This window comes from Prorops nasuta, unplaced genomic scaffold, assembly GCF_024137725.1.
Source record: "Prorops nasuta isolate Cenicafe-Biocafe unplaced genomic scaffold, Cenicafe_Pnas_1.2 PNAS00008, whole genome shotgun sequence".
In the NCBI taxonomy this organism is placed as follows: Eukaryota; Metazoa; Arthropoda; class Insecta; order Hymenoptera; family Bethylidae; genus Prorops; species Prorops nasuta.
The window spans coordinates 2,203,872-2,221,364 of record NW_027116805.1 but is presented as its reverse complement, the minus strand read 5'-3'; the positions used below and the strand labels follow the sequence as shown (position 1 = coordinate 2,221,364).

Sequence of the window (17,493 nt, the reverse complement as noted above, 5' to 3'; positions counted from 1 at the left end):
TTTTCCAGAAGGACGATGAAAGTCGAATGTTCTATTCCCTATTAAAATATCTTGTATCTTAATGCTGACTGATAAAATATTTAAAGGGTTCGCGTGACGGTAAATTCCAGATGAGACAAAATGAATTTCTGTGTAAATTGTCGCAGTATCGTTTCACAGAAGAGAAAACAAGAGCTTTCATTGTATGGATTACAGTTTGGTGGGCAGAGGTGTTGAGAAATAATAATTGGAGGCTGGTAACGACGGATTTGCTATTCATAATTTGTATCCTATGAACTAAAAAAACTCATCCGCATCCTGCATGCAAAAGCAAGCAGCCGTGTTAAAATTCGTTCAATAGGAGCCGAGCCGTCACACAGACACCATGTCACGGTTCTCAACAACGACACTATTTTTCACGATTCTGTCGCTGACGGTATCCACGCCTGTTTTACCTGCGAAGAAGTCCGAGCATCCCTCCAAGAATCCAGCAGCAGTCACATCTGAGATAACGCGATCTGTTCCAATCTTTTTGCTAAGTATCCTTAAGCATAAATTGAGGTATGAAAAATTGGAAAAAATTCCTACGACCCCACCGGCCTCAGATTGCATTTGCGTGCCGTATTACCTTTGCGATGCGAACAATACGATTGTTACCGATGGTCTCGGAGTTATAGATGTCAGGTAATCTTGATCAAATTTAATAGACTACCAGATAACAGAAAATAAATTGCAAATGTTTATCTTAATGAAAATTGTAGGCAAAGACATTGCACCGGAGACTTGGAGGTATGCTGCAAACCACCGAAGGTCACTTCGTCAACTGCACCAAACATAACGCCAACTGTAACAACCTTGGGACCTACCGAACCTGAGACGACATCACCAACCATCGCAACAACAATGCCGACGATACCTCCGACAAATATGCCTCCGATAGTTTTCCCGACAAAGCCGCCAACTCCTTCAATGCCTCCAGTAATCAATTTTCCGACTGGTTTGCCACCCAACGTTAACTGCATTTGTGTACCAATATCTCAGTGCAGTCCGAACGGAGTCATAATCACCTCCGGGGATGGGTTAATAGATCCCAGACAGCAGCTTGGATTGTGCCCTACTACAGATTTGGTTTGCTGCAGGTTGGAAGCCATTATGGTATCACCGAAACCACAGACAATTCCAACCTCAGTTCCAACTACTCCAACAACACGACCCACTCCGACTTTACCGCCAAATCAACAAGTATGTGTGATATGTGGTAGCGTCTTGCAATGTGGAATCATCCTGATTCCTGGAACAGGAATGATAGATCCCAGGATACCGATTGGACAGCAATTAGGCAATACTTGTATCAACAATTGTTGTCAAGCAGGTCAAGCTCAGCCACTGGTCACTTTACCGCCAGAATCCATTTTGTCAACGACTCTGGGTCCATTAAAATTCCCAGGAACTCCCCAGGCCTGCTACTGTGTAAAAACCTGGTTTTGTTCCGAAGGAAATGCAGTAAGTCCTGATGGCGTTGGTATTATAGATCCAAGATTTACCGCGTGTGCTGCTGCTGACCAAGTCTGTTGCAAACCTGGAGGTATTATACAGGAGAACCGTGTCTTGAGAGATTACTCGCCTGCTGAAATCACAATGATTGTCAACGATGACAGTGGAGAACCTGATCCAGAAGAAGATTATTCCGTGTGTGGGATATCCAACACTGCTTTAGCTCCTCGTACGGGAATCAACATTCTTTTTCATAAAAAAAATTGGTCATAATGACGCCTAGATCATCGAATTTTTAATCGTACTAACGTTTTTATGTCCAATTTTCTATACTTAGGATATAAATAGCTCCTTGGAATATTATTATCCTCTTTATTTGTTTTTAAATTATCTTATTTTCCAGCCCAACCGTATTCCTTGGATTCTGGAAAAACTTATTTTGGAGAGTTTCCATGGATGGTGGCTTTATTCGTAAAGAGGCCAGATTCCTATCTTTTTATATGTGGAGCATCTATGATCAATAACCGAGCTGTCCTTACCGCCGCACATTGTGTTGCAAGGTAGATCATTTTGAAGTCGCGTTTTAACCCTTTAATATATGTAGTATATCCAAAAACAAAAGACTTTCTTGAAGTATATTTTTCGTAATTTATATTATAACTTTAAAAATTAATGCATAATTACAATAATATTGTATTTATTTTCTATCGAAGAAGAAATAAAGATCATGAGTTACAGTGTTAGTAGCAACTTCATAATTTATATTTATATATCATGTTAATGTTGTCTCTCTTGCAGTCGCGAATATGGAACATTGGTGGCGAGATTTGGTGAATGGAAATTGGAGAACGACACAAAAGATATGACCTATCAGCAGGTGAACGTTCAATTTGTAGTTACTCATCCACAGTTCTACAAAGCGGGACTGTTTCATGACGTGGCTGTTCTGATTCTGGAAAAGCCTGTGGTGTATGATTCGAACGTTAGACCCATTTGCCTTCCTGAACAGGGCATGAGTTTCGCCCATGGAACCAGGTGCTACGCTTCCGGTTGGGGTCGCACATCCTTTGGTAAATAACAATTGATTTATTATAAATATGAATAATGTCAGTGAGCACAATCGAAAGGCTTTATAATTTAACTTATTCAGTAAAATATCTCAAACACTAATAATCCTACAAACGAAATGTAAAACAAAAGATGTATAACTTGGAGGGGAATATAATTTCGTTTCTCACAACCTCCATTCTGAGAATCGTGCTAAAGAACGTGGGGTTACCTTGAGAGTTTTTTAAAATGCATCTCAGTTCTTTGTCATATATTCTTATGGTTTGTCTCAAGAGTTTTCTAAAATACAAATGAATTGATCATTTTATCTAATCGTTCACTATATTTTAGGTTGGAAATTATAAGTAGGTGAGCAACTATGCGCGCGTACATATAATGTTTATGCACGCTACTTCAGTCAAACCCGATCTTACATGCAATTGCAAATTGAATTTATTTGTAAACGATTGGATGTAACGAAAAAATGGAAATAGAATTTTGAAAATACTCTTGCGATGAGCTACTACAATATTCAATAAAAATGAAGGATTTCATTTAAAACACTTAAAGCAACCTCTTTATATTCTCCAGCAAGCTCCCCAAAGTCAAACCAATGATATCCAATTATGTTCGCCACTAAGCCATAAAGCTTTTGTTTGATATTTTCTTACATATCATAAGTTTTAGAGATGTTTGAGTATATAAATTAACATAGGGCAGAGCCCCTGCATATATATTTCAGTTCTAAAACATGAATACAATAAAACAAGCATGCTAAATAAAAAGTAATTTTGAATAGAGTATTATAGCTAAATGCAGTATTGGACAAATAGCAATTGCATTGAACACTTATTAGCTTCAACTAAATTAATTAAATTAGTTTTAATTGAATGCTAAAAGAAAAATAATTTTTCAGTTGCTAAAAACTAATTGTATAATTGTTAATTGCATTTGATTTCTCACACATGCTAGGAAAGACTAATATATGTATTTTTATAGAAGGACCGTTTCAAGACGAGCTGCACAAAGTCAATCTTCCCATAGTGGATCGTTCAGAATGCCAAGCTCGATTAAGGACGACCAGATTGGGTCCATATTTTCAGTTGCATGGATCTTTTATGTGTGCCGGTGGAGAAATGAATAGGGATACCTGCGATGGTGATGGAGGCGGACCATTGGTCTGCAAATCAACCATTGGAAATTATATTCAAGTAAATAACTATGATACGAGTCAACCAAATAACGTAACACGGAATTTAATGTCCGTTGTTTTAATTTTAGGCTGGAATAATTTCTTGGGGCATTGGTTGTGGAAAATCTAGCACTCCAGCAGTTTATGCTAGTGTACCGCAACATAGGCAGTGGATAGATCAACAGTTAGCAAGCTACGGGGTCCTATAAAGGAAGACTCTCAAAATTAATAATATTCAAATTGTAATATAAGTAAATGCATGGACGATTTGACGTGGTAAAAGAAAAATAAGTATGCGATTTTATCCGAATCAAATACAGCGCTATTAACTGGCTTTCCAGATGAATAAGCATATACTGACACTTTTTTGGTTTTATGGGGCTACTCTTCTTTATAAATACAAAATGGCTATATAAAACTATACCCCAAACTTTCAATAAAAAGCATGATAAAATCTTATTGTTTTCTATATTTCTCGATACTGTTGTACTCAAAATTTCTATGAGATACATAAAAATAGATTTTATTCTCTTCTATTCACATGAAAATAATGGTAATCGTAATTATCATGTCTATTTTTTGCCTCGAAGTAGGACTGCTGGGCACGCTTTAACATTTGATAATCAGCGGTTGAACCAATCCTTCCAGTAGCCGTGATCGTCTAGTGGTTAGGACCCTACGTTGTGGCCGTAGTAACCCAGGTTCGAATCCTGGTCACGGCAATGTGTAAACACATTGTCACGGTGGAAGGTTTTTTTTTTCATTTTTATTAAGTACTAAGCACATAATTCATTTACTTTATGAAATTATTAAGAAGAAATATTTTCAAAGCATTTTATGGTAATGTTTTTAATATAATTATGAAAATCCTTGACACTACAAATTCATAAAAAGTGTCAATTTGAGCATTTCAAATTTTGAATAACTAAAAATTAAATAATCATTCGTATTTTCTTTCTTTTTAAATAAAAACATGCCATCAATTATGTCAACACAGACTGACTTAATTATTTAAGTCAGTAGGTACATAAATAGGTATATACTGAGAGAAATTAGCAATTGTAATTTAAAAGTAGATCTAGATATTGTTTATAAACGTAGCTTTAAATGCATGATATTTAATCTGTGCTTGCGATAAAAGAAATATTTTTTACATTTGATAGAAATACATACATAATAATATACACATGTAATATAATCTTTAAAAAGTTTTTAAGATTAAAAGGATATATGGAATTCTAGGTAGTAGTCAAATTTGGGAGTTTCATCATGATGAGTTATTACAAAAATGTTTCCAAAAAGTATATTTTTGTCTTTAATGCGCTGGGCGTTAAAAAGCTACAAAGCTTGTTGCGCAAAGCCTCCAGCTTTATATTACTAGCTATAGCATATGGTTTGCTCAAACAAATTAAATCTGGCGTATGTAGTCCGTTTAAAATGGGTCACTGCGACAGGACAATACTCGTAAGTTAATTGTCATTAATGACTCGTAGAGATTCAACGATAGTGCTTACATTGTACCATTGCTATCGACCAACGAACGATGACAATGCTATATAATTACCTTTACACATATTGTCCCCTAGGTGTTGCGACAATCAACTTTTGCACGCTAGAAATTTCAAAGTACGTAAAAGAAATTTTTATCTCTCGGATCGCTATTTAAAATTGGCATTTCCTACTTCTCGTTTGATATTAATTGTATACTATTTATAAAATTATGTTTCAGTAATTGGAGTAATTTTCATTAAAGACTAAATGTGAATAATGGAAAGGAAGAAATCATTTGCTGCTGGGAGTCGAACGATAGAAAAACTTATTCGGATTTATTTATTTCATGAATTGCGCAAGAGAGGAATCGAAGCTTGGAGCATTAGTACTACTCTCATAGGATTTTAAATTTATATGTAGTATAGAATGGGTCATGGCTCTCAAAATCTCTTTGGAAATGTATTCTCGGAAAGACACGAGCAGAACTGTAGATATTGACCTTAACACCAAAAGCGTTGGATCAGATATGTTGAGGTTTGGCAAATGCTTAATCTTTATTAGTTTAGTAGATGTGAATGCAGTAAGAGTTAACTATGTACCGCTGAAATCTTTTGTCGATCAAATCAGTTCTATAAGAGAAGATAAGTTTAATTATAAAGATTCTTCGTTTTAGTTGAATATTTTTAAAGTTACATTTATTGTTCTTTATTCAATGCATTGGTACAGTAAATTATTTGGAAGCTCGAATAAACCGAGCAAGCTTATATTATTTCTTTATTTTGTCTGTATAAAAGCGAATCATTAATTTTATTTTGTTTTAGGTGCACTATATTTGAATTTTGATTGTGACGATGTTTGTATTATAATCGTGCCGCTTCAATCTATTATTATTGTTACGGTCTTGTTGATCTGAAGAACAGTCGAATTCCTAGAAAACGGAAATGACTGTGAGCTGGGAAAAGCCGGGTATTCGGTGTTGGGGAGCTGCCTTGCTTCGGCGATAGCGGAGAGTCAAGTCTGCAAAAGAGACGAAAAGTCATTAAGGTGGGGATATTGGCATAAATGCTTGGGAGTAGGGATTCCCGATCGTATACAGAAGACTTGTGGACGCCGAGACAGACCCAGGGTCGCAGTAATCGCAAGTTGCTCGAGGTAGAAGCTGATCATTATAAGTTAAATCTGTATGTATCTTTTCTTTCTTTAATCTCTTCTTTCAATAACGTTTTTCATGCTTATTAATAAAAAAAGTCTCACAATTGTTAAAAGTTAACATCAATTGCAAAATATCCAATGTAAAAAAAGATGATTGATTTGTATATTAACAGAAATATATTTCTTACTCTAATCTCTTCTATCAACAATGTTCTTTATCTACATTAACCAAGAGTTTTATAATTCTTCAAATTTAATTTGACAGTTTCTTTGGTTACCAATATTCTCTAGTGTTCTCATAACTCCAAGCAATGGTTACCTAAATGTTCGTTAGCTCAATGGTGAAAATCGCACTAGTTTTTCCTCAATATGCTTCTTTCACTATTTATAATTTTATTTGTCGCGTAGGTATTCACGATTCATTGATCGTTTCTCAATTTATACATTATAAAATTTTCAGGCAAATATAATATAATGCACTTTTTGTTTGATTTAGATAATTTTCGCGGTTTGTGATCATTTTGATTCTTCGTATTGAAGAAATAATACATATAATTGGTAATTACGCGATGAGAGATTTATTTCACAATATTTATCAAAATGGTTATGTAAAGAATTATCGACGTATGTATGTTTATTTGTTAAATTATCAGTCTAAGTTTTTTCTTTATAGTTAAAGTCCTTAGCTAGCTTTAATGTATCCAGTAGGATAGAAAGAATTGATACATCATTATGAACGTACTCTACAAAATTCAACAAAACTGGTTTTATTTACGTAGACTTACTGAGAGGAATCTGACATTGACGCATGACAGCTATTTCGAAAGACTATCCTTGGAAATATCCCTGCGCTAAACTCAATGATCTTGCATCAAAGATTATTATAAGGCGATACTCAAACTTTTTTTTCCCTTTAAATTCTCGTCATTCGTTCTTCGCATCACTAATTTCTGATTTAAACATCACTTTTTGCATCAGCTATACCAATAAAGAGGAAACTTGGATGGAACACGTGGAGAGACAAAAAGATTACCAATACTGCAAAAATATTTGACCTTGCTGGGAGAATTCCAGAAGATTCATCGAATCCTACACATTCTTCAACGTTTTAACTATAAATATCCATTATAAGGGAGAGTTTTACGTATATTCATATTTTGAAAATTTACACGGTTGAGAGACTCGACGTTTTTTTTACATGGTATACGTAAAGTTTGATTCACTATTATTGTGTTTATCCGTGGCAAATTGTAATAGCTCGTGGTAATGCGTATGATTATATCTGAGATTCAGTCGAGCGTGAGTAAACAGCAATCAATATAAGATATGTACGGAAAAACAGTTATTTTTCGCATTGAATTTTTCTGCCAAGATTTTTCCAAACCAAGTAGAAACCAAGCGGAACGCTAGTTAGCTCGAGAAAGGATATTTAATGTTATTTATCATACGACTCGTGAATCAAACTTAAAGGTTCGCTTTGCTCTTATAGGAAAAGATGGAAAGAATTTGTCGAGCTGCGTGTATCCTGATCTTAACCTTTGCTGGACATTGTTTGACGGCACCTCAGGGTAACGGTGAATCTGGAAGTTTGGACGACTTGATCAGCAATACCTTTGGAAAACCACCTCAACAGAACGGACAGAGTCAGCCGCTAGGACAGAATATACCAACTGAGGCAACCACCACCACTGATGGAAATCTCGATGACCTCATCAAAGACATTTTCCGTACTGGAGATAATACCACAAAGACTCCTGGCACCATTCTCGGCTCTCAAAACACCCCCCCTCCGAGACCCGACAACTGCGAATGCGTTCCTTACTATCAGTGCCAACAAGGAACCATTCTTGATAACGGAATTGGCCTAATTGATATCAGGTCCGGTTTTGATGATAACGATGATAAGCAGTCCCAGGGGTGAGTTTAGGTCCCAAAGATCAAAGTCTCTCTAAAAGATATACTTTTTCTTATTCGAAACCCGATGGTGGACTGCCAGTTCAAAAATGCAAATTTTATACTAAAAATTGGCTGGTACTTTTACAATATTCTAAATTTCTTACTAAAATTAGATAACCTCCCTCCCCCCCCCCCCCCCTCCCTCCAAATTCAAATTCGCATGCTTTATTATCCAGTAACACTATATTATTTTTGTGTATACATGTCTTTTCATATGTTACGTCTAGCGTGGATACACTATTTGTTGTATTTCTAAAATATTTTTTAATTGGCTGATGTGCATGTCTTCCAGGCGTGAGAGACTATCTTTGTGTGACAATTCCCCTGAGCCTGTTTTACCAACTTTACTCACGACTCGCTTGTGGATTTTATCTTTTAATCTTAAAGGATTTTACAGTCCTTCTAAGTCAAGAAGTCGTACCTCCACGAAAAATAAAAGGAAAATGACAGACTGATTTTAAATGACGCGTATTCGTAGTATTTTTACAGAATTTCACAAGATTCTGGATCGCACATTGTTTCCTTACTCAAAACTTTATTTTTGCTGGATAGGACTCCTTGTCTTAGCATGGCACACTGTTTATATTGATGAAACAAGCTTTACTTTTAAATATAATTCAATTTTTTATTCTCTAAGGAAATTATTTTGAAAACATAATCTAGAGTCCAGGGAGGAGCATGCGAAAACTATCTGGATGTTTGCTGCAATCCGCCAGACATTAAGCGTCCCGAGGAAAAGGTTACTCCTCCGCCTGTACAGAGGAAAGGTTGTGGTCAAAGACATCCAGAAGGTGTTGGATTCAGGATCACGGGTGATATGGACAATGAATCGCAATTTGGAGAATTCCCTTGGATGGTTGCCATTTTGAAAGAAGAAAATGTTGGTAAAAATGGACAAAAATTGAATGTCTATCAATGTGGTGGTGCTCTTATTCACAGAAAAGCAGTTCTTACTGCTGCCCATTGTGTTAATGGGTAATAATTTTATACTGTTTAATCATTTCACGCGCAAAGTCTTAACCTTATATAATTTATTTTTATTTGTATGTTTAAAATAGCAAATTGCCTTCACAATTAAAAGTACGTGCTGGGGAATGGGACACTCAGACCAAAAATGAGATTTTTCCTCACCAAGATCGCGACGTAGAAAAGATAATTGTTCATGATAAATTCCATTCAGGAGCTCTCTACAACGATTTTGCTATTTTAATTTTGACTGAACCAGTCGATTTTGCTGAAAACGTCGACATAGTTTGTTTACCGGAACAAGATGCTGTTTTCGATGGATCTAGGTGCTACGCAAGTGGTTGGGGTAAAGACATCTTTGGTAAGTTTTAAAATATTGTATAGCTTTTGATACAATTTCTAATCATCACTTGACAAATATCTTAATTTATCAGGTAAAGAAGGTCATTATCAGGTAATCCTTAAGAGAGTTGAGCTCCCGATAGTTCCCCACAGCTCTTGTCAGAATTCTTTGAGGCAGACCAGATTAGGCAAGTACTTCGTTTTGGACCGGTCCTTTGTTTGTGCCGGTGGAGAAGTTGGAAAAGACACTTGCAAGGTAATGAAAATAAAATCTTTGTCGAATAATGCAAATCTATTATGTTTTCAAGAATTAATTTAATTTTATAGGGTGATGGAGGAAGTCCCCTGGTTTGTCCCATGAAAAGCGACCCAAGTCGATATTCACAGGTAGGTATTGTCGCCTGGGGCATCGGCTGTGCGGAAAATGAAGTTCCTGGAGTTTACGCAAACGTGGCCAATGCTCGTCAATGGATAGATGAACAAATGGTTTTCCATAATCTGGATATCACTACCTACCAATACAATCCCTAGAAAGAGACTGATATTTTTAACATTGAAAATGACATAAACCAGTCTGTCTACTCACAATAAATGTATGCTTTACATTAACTCGCCAAATTTACGATTGGCTGCTACCAGTGACTAATCTCGAAAATTAAACATTAAGCAAGAGGCCTTACTTGTTCTTAATTAACTTTCTTTACTTTCAGTATTTTTTTCTTTTTCCTTAATATAATTTGATACTGTAAAAATGATAGAAAGTACAGATAGAACAATAATCTTCTACGAATCAATATGGTACTACTGTGAGTATACTTATAATTTAAAGTAAAGTTTTATGGTACATCTTTTTATATCACCTTACCCTAGATACAAAAAGTATAGAATAAGTAAAATGTTTAAAAAGCAGGAATTGACATGCCTACTATTTGTATTGTGATAAACTGAACAAGAATTTTTCCAATGAGATGCATAATTCTATTTATCTTATTATTTTTTACCTTGTTAATGAAAGCTCCCGTAATTGTTGTAATAGCTACAATAAAGACTCCAATATTAACGCGATCCTTCATACCGAAAACAAAACAAAATGGACGTCAATGATATGGCATCATGTTTGAAAACCAATTCAAACTCATTTTAGCATTTTACTGATGTCGAGAGCTGTTCTTTCTAGTAAAAATGTTAGATTTAAAAAAAACAAACAAAAAATTGTTAAAAAGCAGTTTCACCATCAGAGTTATTTTTGTATTTTTTTTAATCTGATAATTTTATGGGAAAGAACAGTTCACGACTGCACTAAATGCACTAAAATGGTATAATGAATTTGAAACAGTCATCAAACGCAAAGCACACAAGGCAGTATTGCCGCTACGTGTTTTTCAATTTCGTTCTGTAATGTCGGTATGAGAGATCCCGTTAAGGGGATGCATTGAGCGGACTCGAACTCTGGTCAAGTTTCCAAACTATTGGAAATATTAACTTTCTTGTAGAGACTAAATTTACTCTTTTGACTGTGCTGAAGGGCGTTACAAAGTCGTTTTCTCAAAATTATAAAAATAAAATTATAGATACTTGTATTTTTGTTGCTTATAATAATATTGAAAGATGGGCTTTGTAGCGCTTTAAAGAAGAGTTGTATGAACTATGAATAAATTCAGACCAACACACAAGAAACAAATATACCTAAAAATATGGAAGATTGTTTGAAAAACTAATTTAGCTAGTGAAAGTCAAATTTTAAACTGTTTTGCCAACGGAAAAGTTTCAAAGTGCGTTAGACTAGAACCAAATACCCCTTCTAAAGCCGAGAGAGCTGATAAACTTACTTGTTTAACGCACTTTGAAACTTCTTCGTCGGTAAAGCAGTTTAAAATTTCACTTTCATTAGCTAAATTATAGTTTTTCAAACAATCTTCCATATTTTTAGGTATATTCCTTTCTTGTGTGTTGGTCTCAATTTATTCATAGTTCATACAACTCTTCTTTTAGAGCGCTACAAAACCCATTTCTCAATATTATTATAAGCAACAAAAATATAAGTATTTATAATTATTTTTTTATAATTTTGAGAAAACAACTTTGTAGCGCCCTTCAGCACAGTCAAAAGAATAAATTTAGTCTCTACAAGAAAGTTCATATTCCTAATAGTTTGGAAGATAAACGTGAATAGAGACTTAGATTCGCGCGCGCGCGCCTTAGTACATCCCCTTAAAGCTCTTGTATTTTAAAGCTAAATAATAGGAAGAAATTCTTTGACTCAATATAAAGTAGAATTTTTAACGTTTGTATAAAAATCTCAACTGAGTCATAACTTTTAAATCTATTTGAAAAAGAATATTCAATCCACATATCTGATACAAATAATTCATTTTTATTTTTGTATTCAATTTTTCTGTTCCTTATAAATAAAAAATTGCTGTTTCAATAAAACCATTTATGACAACCTTTTATGAAATTTGCGAAAAATACTGTTATAATTTCTTTACTACTTCTCCGTGTTTACTTTAGACAAAAAGGTGTTAGAGCGGAGGGAGGAGCGGGAGGAGTGCGCGGGAAGCAGGATAAGAAAAATGCTAACGTAGCTTACACAACAAACTACAGGAAGAACCGAAGTAAACCGATGAATAAATCTCTTTTAGGGTTGTTCCACTATACATATGTATATAATATATATGGTATTATTGCTTGGTCTGGACAACAATCCTTTTTATACCAGTTTTTCGTTTGTTGCCTTCGAAAATAGTCGTAATGACCTTTTACGCGCAGTGAAACAAAACTGGCAACATAGGTGCCTATTATTTTTCTCGCTGTGCTGTAATCGAATACATGCACATTTTTATCCCACAACGATTTTCAAACATTTCGAGATCCCGTTTTGAGCAAAAATTGATACCTTTTTACATTCAAGTTCTTTTTTATTGAAGCATACAACTTTCGGCACACGTACGTATACATTCAATATACATTTTATAAATTCCATGAACCAAATTAAATCACAATAAGCAAATAAATATTCAACCATGTTCTACTGTATTTTTCTGTCATTTAACGAACTGCACGTGGTTATGTTTGGTTAAATTAACTGAATATTTCCCTTTCTTTTATTCAATTGCGCTTTTTTAACAAACAATAGACTGTTCTTTTTAGATTTTAATTGTGAAAACTATAAGAGATCAAAAAGGGCACATCGCTTTTTAACAGGTATGTTACTACACCTATTAATTAATAAAGAAAAGCTCTTATATAATTTTCTGTTTCTTTTCGATTAATTAATAATAGATAATATTTTAAATAAAGATAATTCTAGTTAATTTTCTTGTATGATGTTCTGATTTTCTGTCCAAGCTTTGAATGTTTCTCAAATGCAAATTTTAATCTTTCTCTCAGTATTGTGAATGATAATGAAACATTCTTACTGTTAATTATGATTCTTCAGTAGCAAAATAAAAAGTTTAAACCTATAAGAATAAACAATATGAAAGTACAAAAGAGCTCGTGTATACCTGGCAATACATGCTGTCATTCCAAGAAGAAAAGATCCGTTCAAGATGGAAAGAATGTTGAAAGGAAACTAGAGCGAAGCAAAAATTTTAAATTTAAGAATAATAAATTGCATATGGAAGTGTGCAATATTAAATTAATTGACTTTGCAAAATGTGATTTTATTGCATCGGATTATAAATCCTTTTTTTCTAAAAGTGACTTAGATATCATAAGGAAAGCGTTAAAAACTTTGAACGAAAAAGTTAAAAACCTAAATAATGAAAATCAAAGTATAAAACTAAATCAAACTAGTCCTAAAAAGTCTGTTGATAACTTGATAGATGTAGTTAATAAACGGAAGAGAACTAAAAGAAGACCATCTGAAAAGGATGAAAAATCAGGAGGTATGTATACATATTATTTTAAATTCTACTGAATTAAATGTTTTCCATCTGTTATTAACTACAAAATTGTATCTTTCGCAGAACCAAAAATTAAAAAAAGAAGGAAAAAAGATATTGAGAATAAGGGTAAGCAAATGAGAAAAACTAATAGTACCCAAATATCAATAGAAAATGATAACTCATCTACATCATCTGAATGTATCTCAAGGCCTAAAAAGAAAACTTATATTGACTGGTCTGACAATAGTACAAATTCAACATTTAAAAATTGTTCTGCCCTAGAGGGGGTTCTTGTAGATACAGCAAAAGAAGATCATATATCAAATGCTAGTACTTTTAAGAATGAGAAGATTCAGGAAAATTCTGATACAATAACTTTATATGGAAAAGACAGTTGTCCTTTATCTTTAACTGTTAATAACTGTGATAAATTATTGTTATTAGAAGAAAATGTAAGAAATTCTTATAAGAGTTCGGAGGAAACTCTATGCATTAATGGATATCAAGTTGACAAAGATACGAATAGTGATAATCAGTATAAAAGTTTACTTATTCCAGAAACAATAAACTCTATACAAAATAATAATGGTTTAAAAAGTGTAGAGACAAAGATAGCTACATTGACAGAGCAAAATGTAAATATAAATAATAAAATATGTGAAAGTTCTTTTTATAATTTAGATGTAGGTATTAAGAAAAAGTTACAAACTATACCAAAACTCAAAACTAATAAAGAGCAAAACTTGTTACAAGAGAGTCAAACAGCAGAAAATGATTCCGATTGCATATCTCTATATGCAGAATCTTTATTTTTGTTTCAGTATGTTTTGCTTCTCTTCACTTTCCTATAATATGAAAAAATGGTTTATTCACAATCAATTATTTTCAGGGAAGAACCTACTATACAAATAAAGGGTTCAGTTACACCTCAATCTGAAGATAACTATAGTATGACAGGAAGCATGATTGACATTTATATGGAAAAAAATAAGAATGAATGTACGAAGGCACTTGATTCCATAGGCAATAATAAGAATAATAAAGAACAAAATAAAAAGGAAATTTTTACTCAAAATGTTCTTAAAATGGATAAATCTGCGAAGAAGTCCGACATAATTAGTTTTGTGCCAAAAGTAGATTTGAACAAAAATTATAATTCCCATTTTAAGGGTTATTGTTTTCGTGTTTTGCAGCGGGGAGACTGTGAATGGGGCAATAAATGCAGTTACATTCATAATGTATATTATATAATTTCCTAATCTCTTTTAGTATTGCATTAAATTTGAGTCAAATAATATATTTTTATTACTGCAGGGCCTGCAACTTCTACAATTGTGTCCAGAAGATTTTAAGTCAATTTTGGAGTTTATTAAGACTGCGAGAGATCGAAATTTTAATTATTTCGTAAAAACAATATGCACAACTGTATTCCAAAATCGTTGTTTGAAACACGAAGAAATTATCGCGCTATACAAAATAATATATGAAAGTGGATATTTGGATAGGGATAGTATTAATAAAACTGTGATCGCATTGCGAAAAATTAATATGGATTTGAAACAAATAGTTAGTGATTTATCACTAATAGTAACCGATTCAAATAGAGTCATTCCAAAACTAATTTTTCAAGAGGTTGAGAGGTTTGTAAACACAGGAAAGTATTGGGAAACTTTCAAACATTTGTTGACTAAATGTATTCCTGAAAAATACCAAGTTGAAAAAGTATTACAAGAATGCCTCAGTATAAATACTGACCTGAAGAGCATTCAAGATGTTAATAATAATTTTATCTCGAAATTGCCTGGTCATTATAAAAGGATAGTTGACGCCAAATTATTTTTGTCCTTCAATAAAATTTTGAATGCTAATAACGGTGTAGCAAATAACCATAGTTCACTAAAAGTTTCTAATAACAAAAGTAATCGAGAAGCGTTCGATACTATTTCACCAGGCTCACCAGGCTCGACAGATAATTGCTTTAGTAAATTAGATAATAAGAATAGCTTGAGTAATATTGAAAATTTAAGTCCAGAAGTGTTACCGAATCCAGGTGAAAGTATTATATCGTCGTACACATTGCATCCAATAAGTAATTTGAATTTCTTTCAAACTCCACAGAAAGCGATAAATTGATATAAGAGATTAAATTGAAATTATATTTCCCTTTCAGAAGATCTACCGGAACCACGATCCATTTATCGGGATAAATTTTGGAAATTCTATCTGGACTTGGAGAGTCTTAAAGAGGGCTTGAAACATTACGACTATGATTATGTAATTGGTATTTTAGAAAAAACGTTGCATACAGTAGAACAAAAACCTCTATTTACCAATACATGCTATCAAATTTTAAAATCACAGATAAAATTATCACAACACCATTTATCCAACATCATTAAACGCACAGGTAACAAATATTTTTAAAAGTGCAAGATTGCTTTTACAAATAGGTTGCTAAATAATGATGAAAGTAGTAATTATTTAGAAATTTTACTGTAAGCTGAAATAATTTTAAGAAAGAGTCTGTTATTTACTAGTTTTTGTATTTTTGTATTAAAATGTATAAATAATAAAAAAAATTAATAAAACTACTAATGATAGTAAGCAGTTGTAATTAGTTTTATTAAACAAAGCCTAATTCCTTTCTTTTTGGACGTTTCAGTCCAAACCAGGTATGCGACAGTTCAAGAAATAATAACGGAGGCTGCATTATTGATCTTGATAGATTTAGTCGAAGACAATTTGTGGATACTAGCATACAAGCTACTTAAATCGCTTCAGATGTATCATATAGAAGTAGATGCTAAATTTGCCATTTTATCGGCAGAGATTAATTTGGCTCTCAATAATCCCATCAAAGCTCTCAACATCCTCAGACGTGAGTTGGAAAATTTCAATCATTCTTTTTTATCCTCAGCTTCAGAACCATTACGATTATAAGAATTACGCATTACAGAATATAATATTATTTTTACAAATCGAGACAAATGGTCTGTCAAAAGTACTTCGGAAGACGAAATTTTTCGAAAATTTGTGATGAACCTGTTATTGGAAATGCTTTGTAGAAGCAGTGTAGAACACGCTTTTTTTCTAGTAGAATTTTTACTTAAGGATCAGATATCGTGCTTTTATCCTATAGGTAAATCAACTGACTTTTATGGATGGATTTTATTATACTGCTATAAAAGTAAAAATAATTGTTCTTTTTTTTATTTTTAGATATTTCACGCTACGCTTCAATATTAGTTTCAACAGTTTTGTTAACAAAGAATGATAGTATAGCTATTGAAATGGGCAACTTGTTGATTAATTATAATTGGATAATTTCTCCTAAATCAATACGTGCTCTAATAGCTACTTTAGTCCATATTGAGAAAACATTAGCCCAAAGATTATATCGATATGCGGCTTATCTTGGTATTTATGGAATGTTAAAGGTTTGTTTAACTCTTAAAGAAAAGTTTATTTTGAGCTTAGTACTTTTTTTTCAAAGTTGCATTGCTAAATTGAAACAAAATATGGTTTAGATATCGCCTGATCTGTACATGACGATAAACATCGATTGGACGGAAGAAGAAATTTATTTAGCGCTTTTAGAGATGATCCATACTATTTCTCTAGAACTTGGATTCTGTTTCAAAAATATGCGAACAACGCAACTTTCGGTGTACCTTATTTTTGAGGTATGATTATCTTATTTTGATTTAAATAATATGCTAATTCAAATTGCATAAAAATCCGTCTTATCTATTTTAGTTTATGGAGACGGAAGAGCTTTCGTGGCACGACTCCAAAAAGTTGTTGTATCGAGAAAAGCTTAGAAAAATTAGATTATTAACTGCAAAAGTATTACGGGAAAAATTTTATCCACCATTGAGAATGACTAAAATTCAACATAATCGGTTATGTAAAATAGTTGGTAAAAGTCTGGCTATTCATTTAGTGATAAAAAATACATAAAGTTTTATTTTTATTTTAATTGAT

At 33.1% G+C, this 17,493-nt stretch overlaps 2 protein-coding genes and 1 non-coding gene across 5 annotated transcripts; all 3 read left to right on the top strand.

The window, feature by feature from the left end:
- The first annotated feature begins 124 nt into the window (after positions 1–124).
- Positions 125–10,595, top strand: LOC136775769 (uncharacterized). The gene is given in 20 exon segments (XM_066730843.1): positions 125–663; positions 741–1,702; positions 1,877–2,033; positions 2,272–2,543; positions 3,520–3,731; positions 3,802–3,896; positions 4,361–4,438; positions 4,736–4,799; positions 4,955–5,176; positions 5,220–5,338; positions 5,624–5,783; positions 5,877–5,928; positions 6,025–6,060; positions 6,124–6,238; positions 6,280–6,355; positions 7,845–8,233; positions 8,975–9,286; positions 9,370–9,636; positions 9,638–9,875; positions 9,947–10,595. Coding segments are annotated over 20 exon segments (4,329 nt in total). The 5' UTR covers positions 125–364; the 3' UTR covers positions 10,151–10,595.
- TRNAH-GUG (transfer RNA histidin (anticodon GUG)) lies at positions 4,363–4,434 on the top strand. Its single transcript has one exon. It is a non-coding gene; the product is annotated as a tRNA-His (tRNA).
- Positions 10,596–10,733: 138 nt separating the features above from the next.
- On the top strand, positions 10,734–17,470 carry LOC136775688 (uncharacterized). Of its 3 annotated transcripts, none has more exons than XM_066730672.1 (12): positions 10,734–12,565; positions 12,770–12,823; positions 13,062–13,509; positions 13,591–14,329; positions 14,399–14,747; positions 14,824–15,598; positions 15,680–15,916; positions 16,172–16,387; positions 16,466–16,648; positions 16,729–16,946; positions 17,037–17,192; positions 17,266–17,470. In XM_066730672.1, exons 3-12 carry the CDS (start codon positions 13,098–13,100, stop codon positions 17,467–17,469), a joined length of 3,489 nt encoding a protein of 1,162 aa, XP_066586769.1. In that variant the 5' UTR covers positions 10,734–12,565; positions 12,770–12,823; positions 13,062–13,097; the 3' UTR covers position 17,470. The 3 variants fall into 3 exon arrangements, with proteins under 3 accessions (XP_066586769.1, XP_066586768.1, XP_066586770.1); XM_066730671.1 differs by having other exon boundaries at positions 13,059–13,509; XM_066730673.1 differs by lacking the exon at positions 10,734–12,565 and having other exon boundaries at positions 12,813–12,823; positions 12,968–13,509.
- The last annotated feature ends 23 nt before the right edge of the window (positions 17,471–17,493 follow it).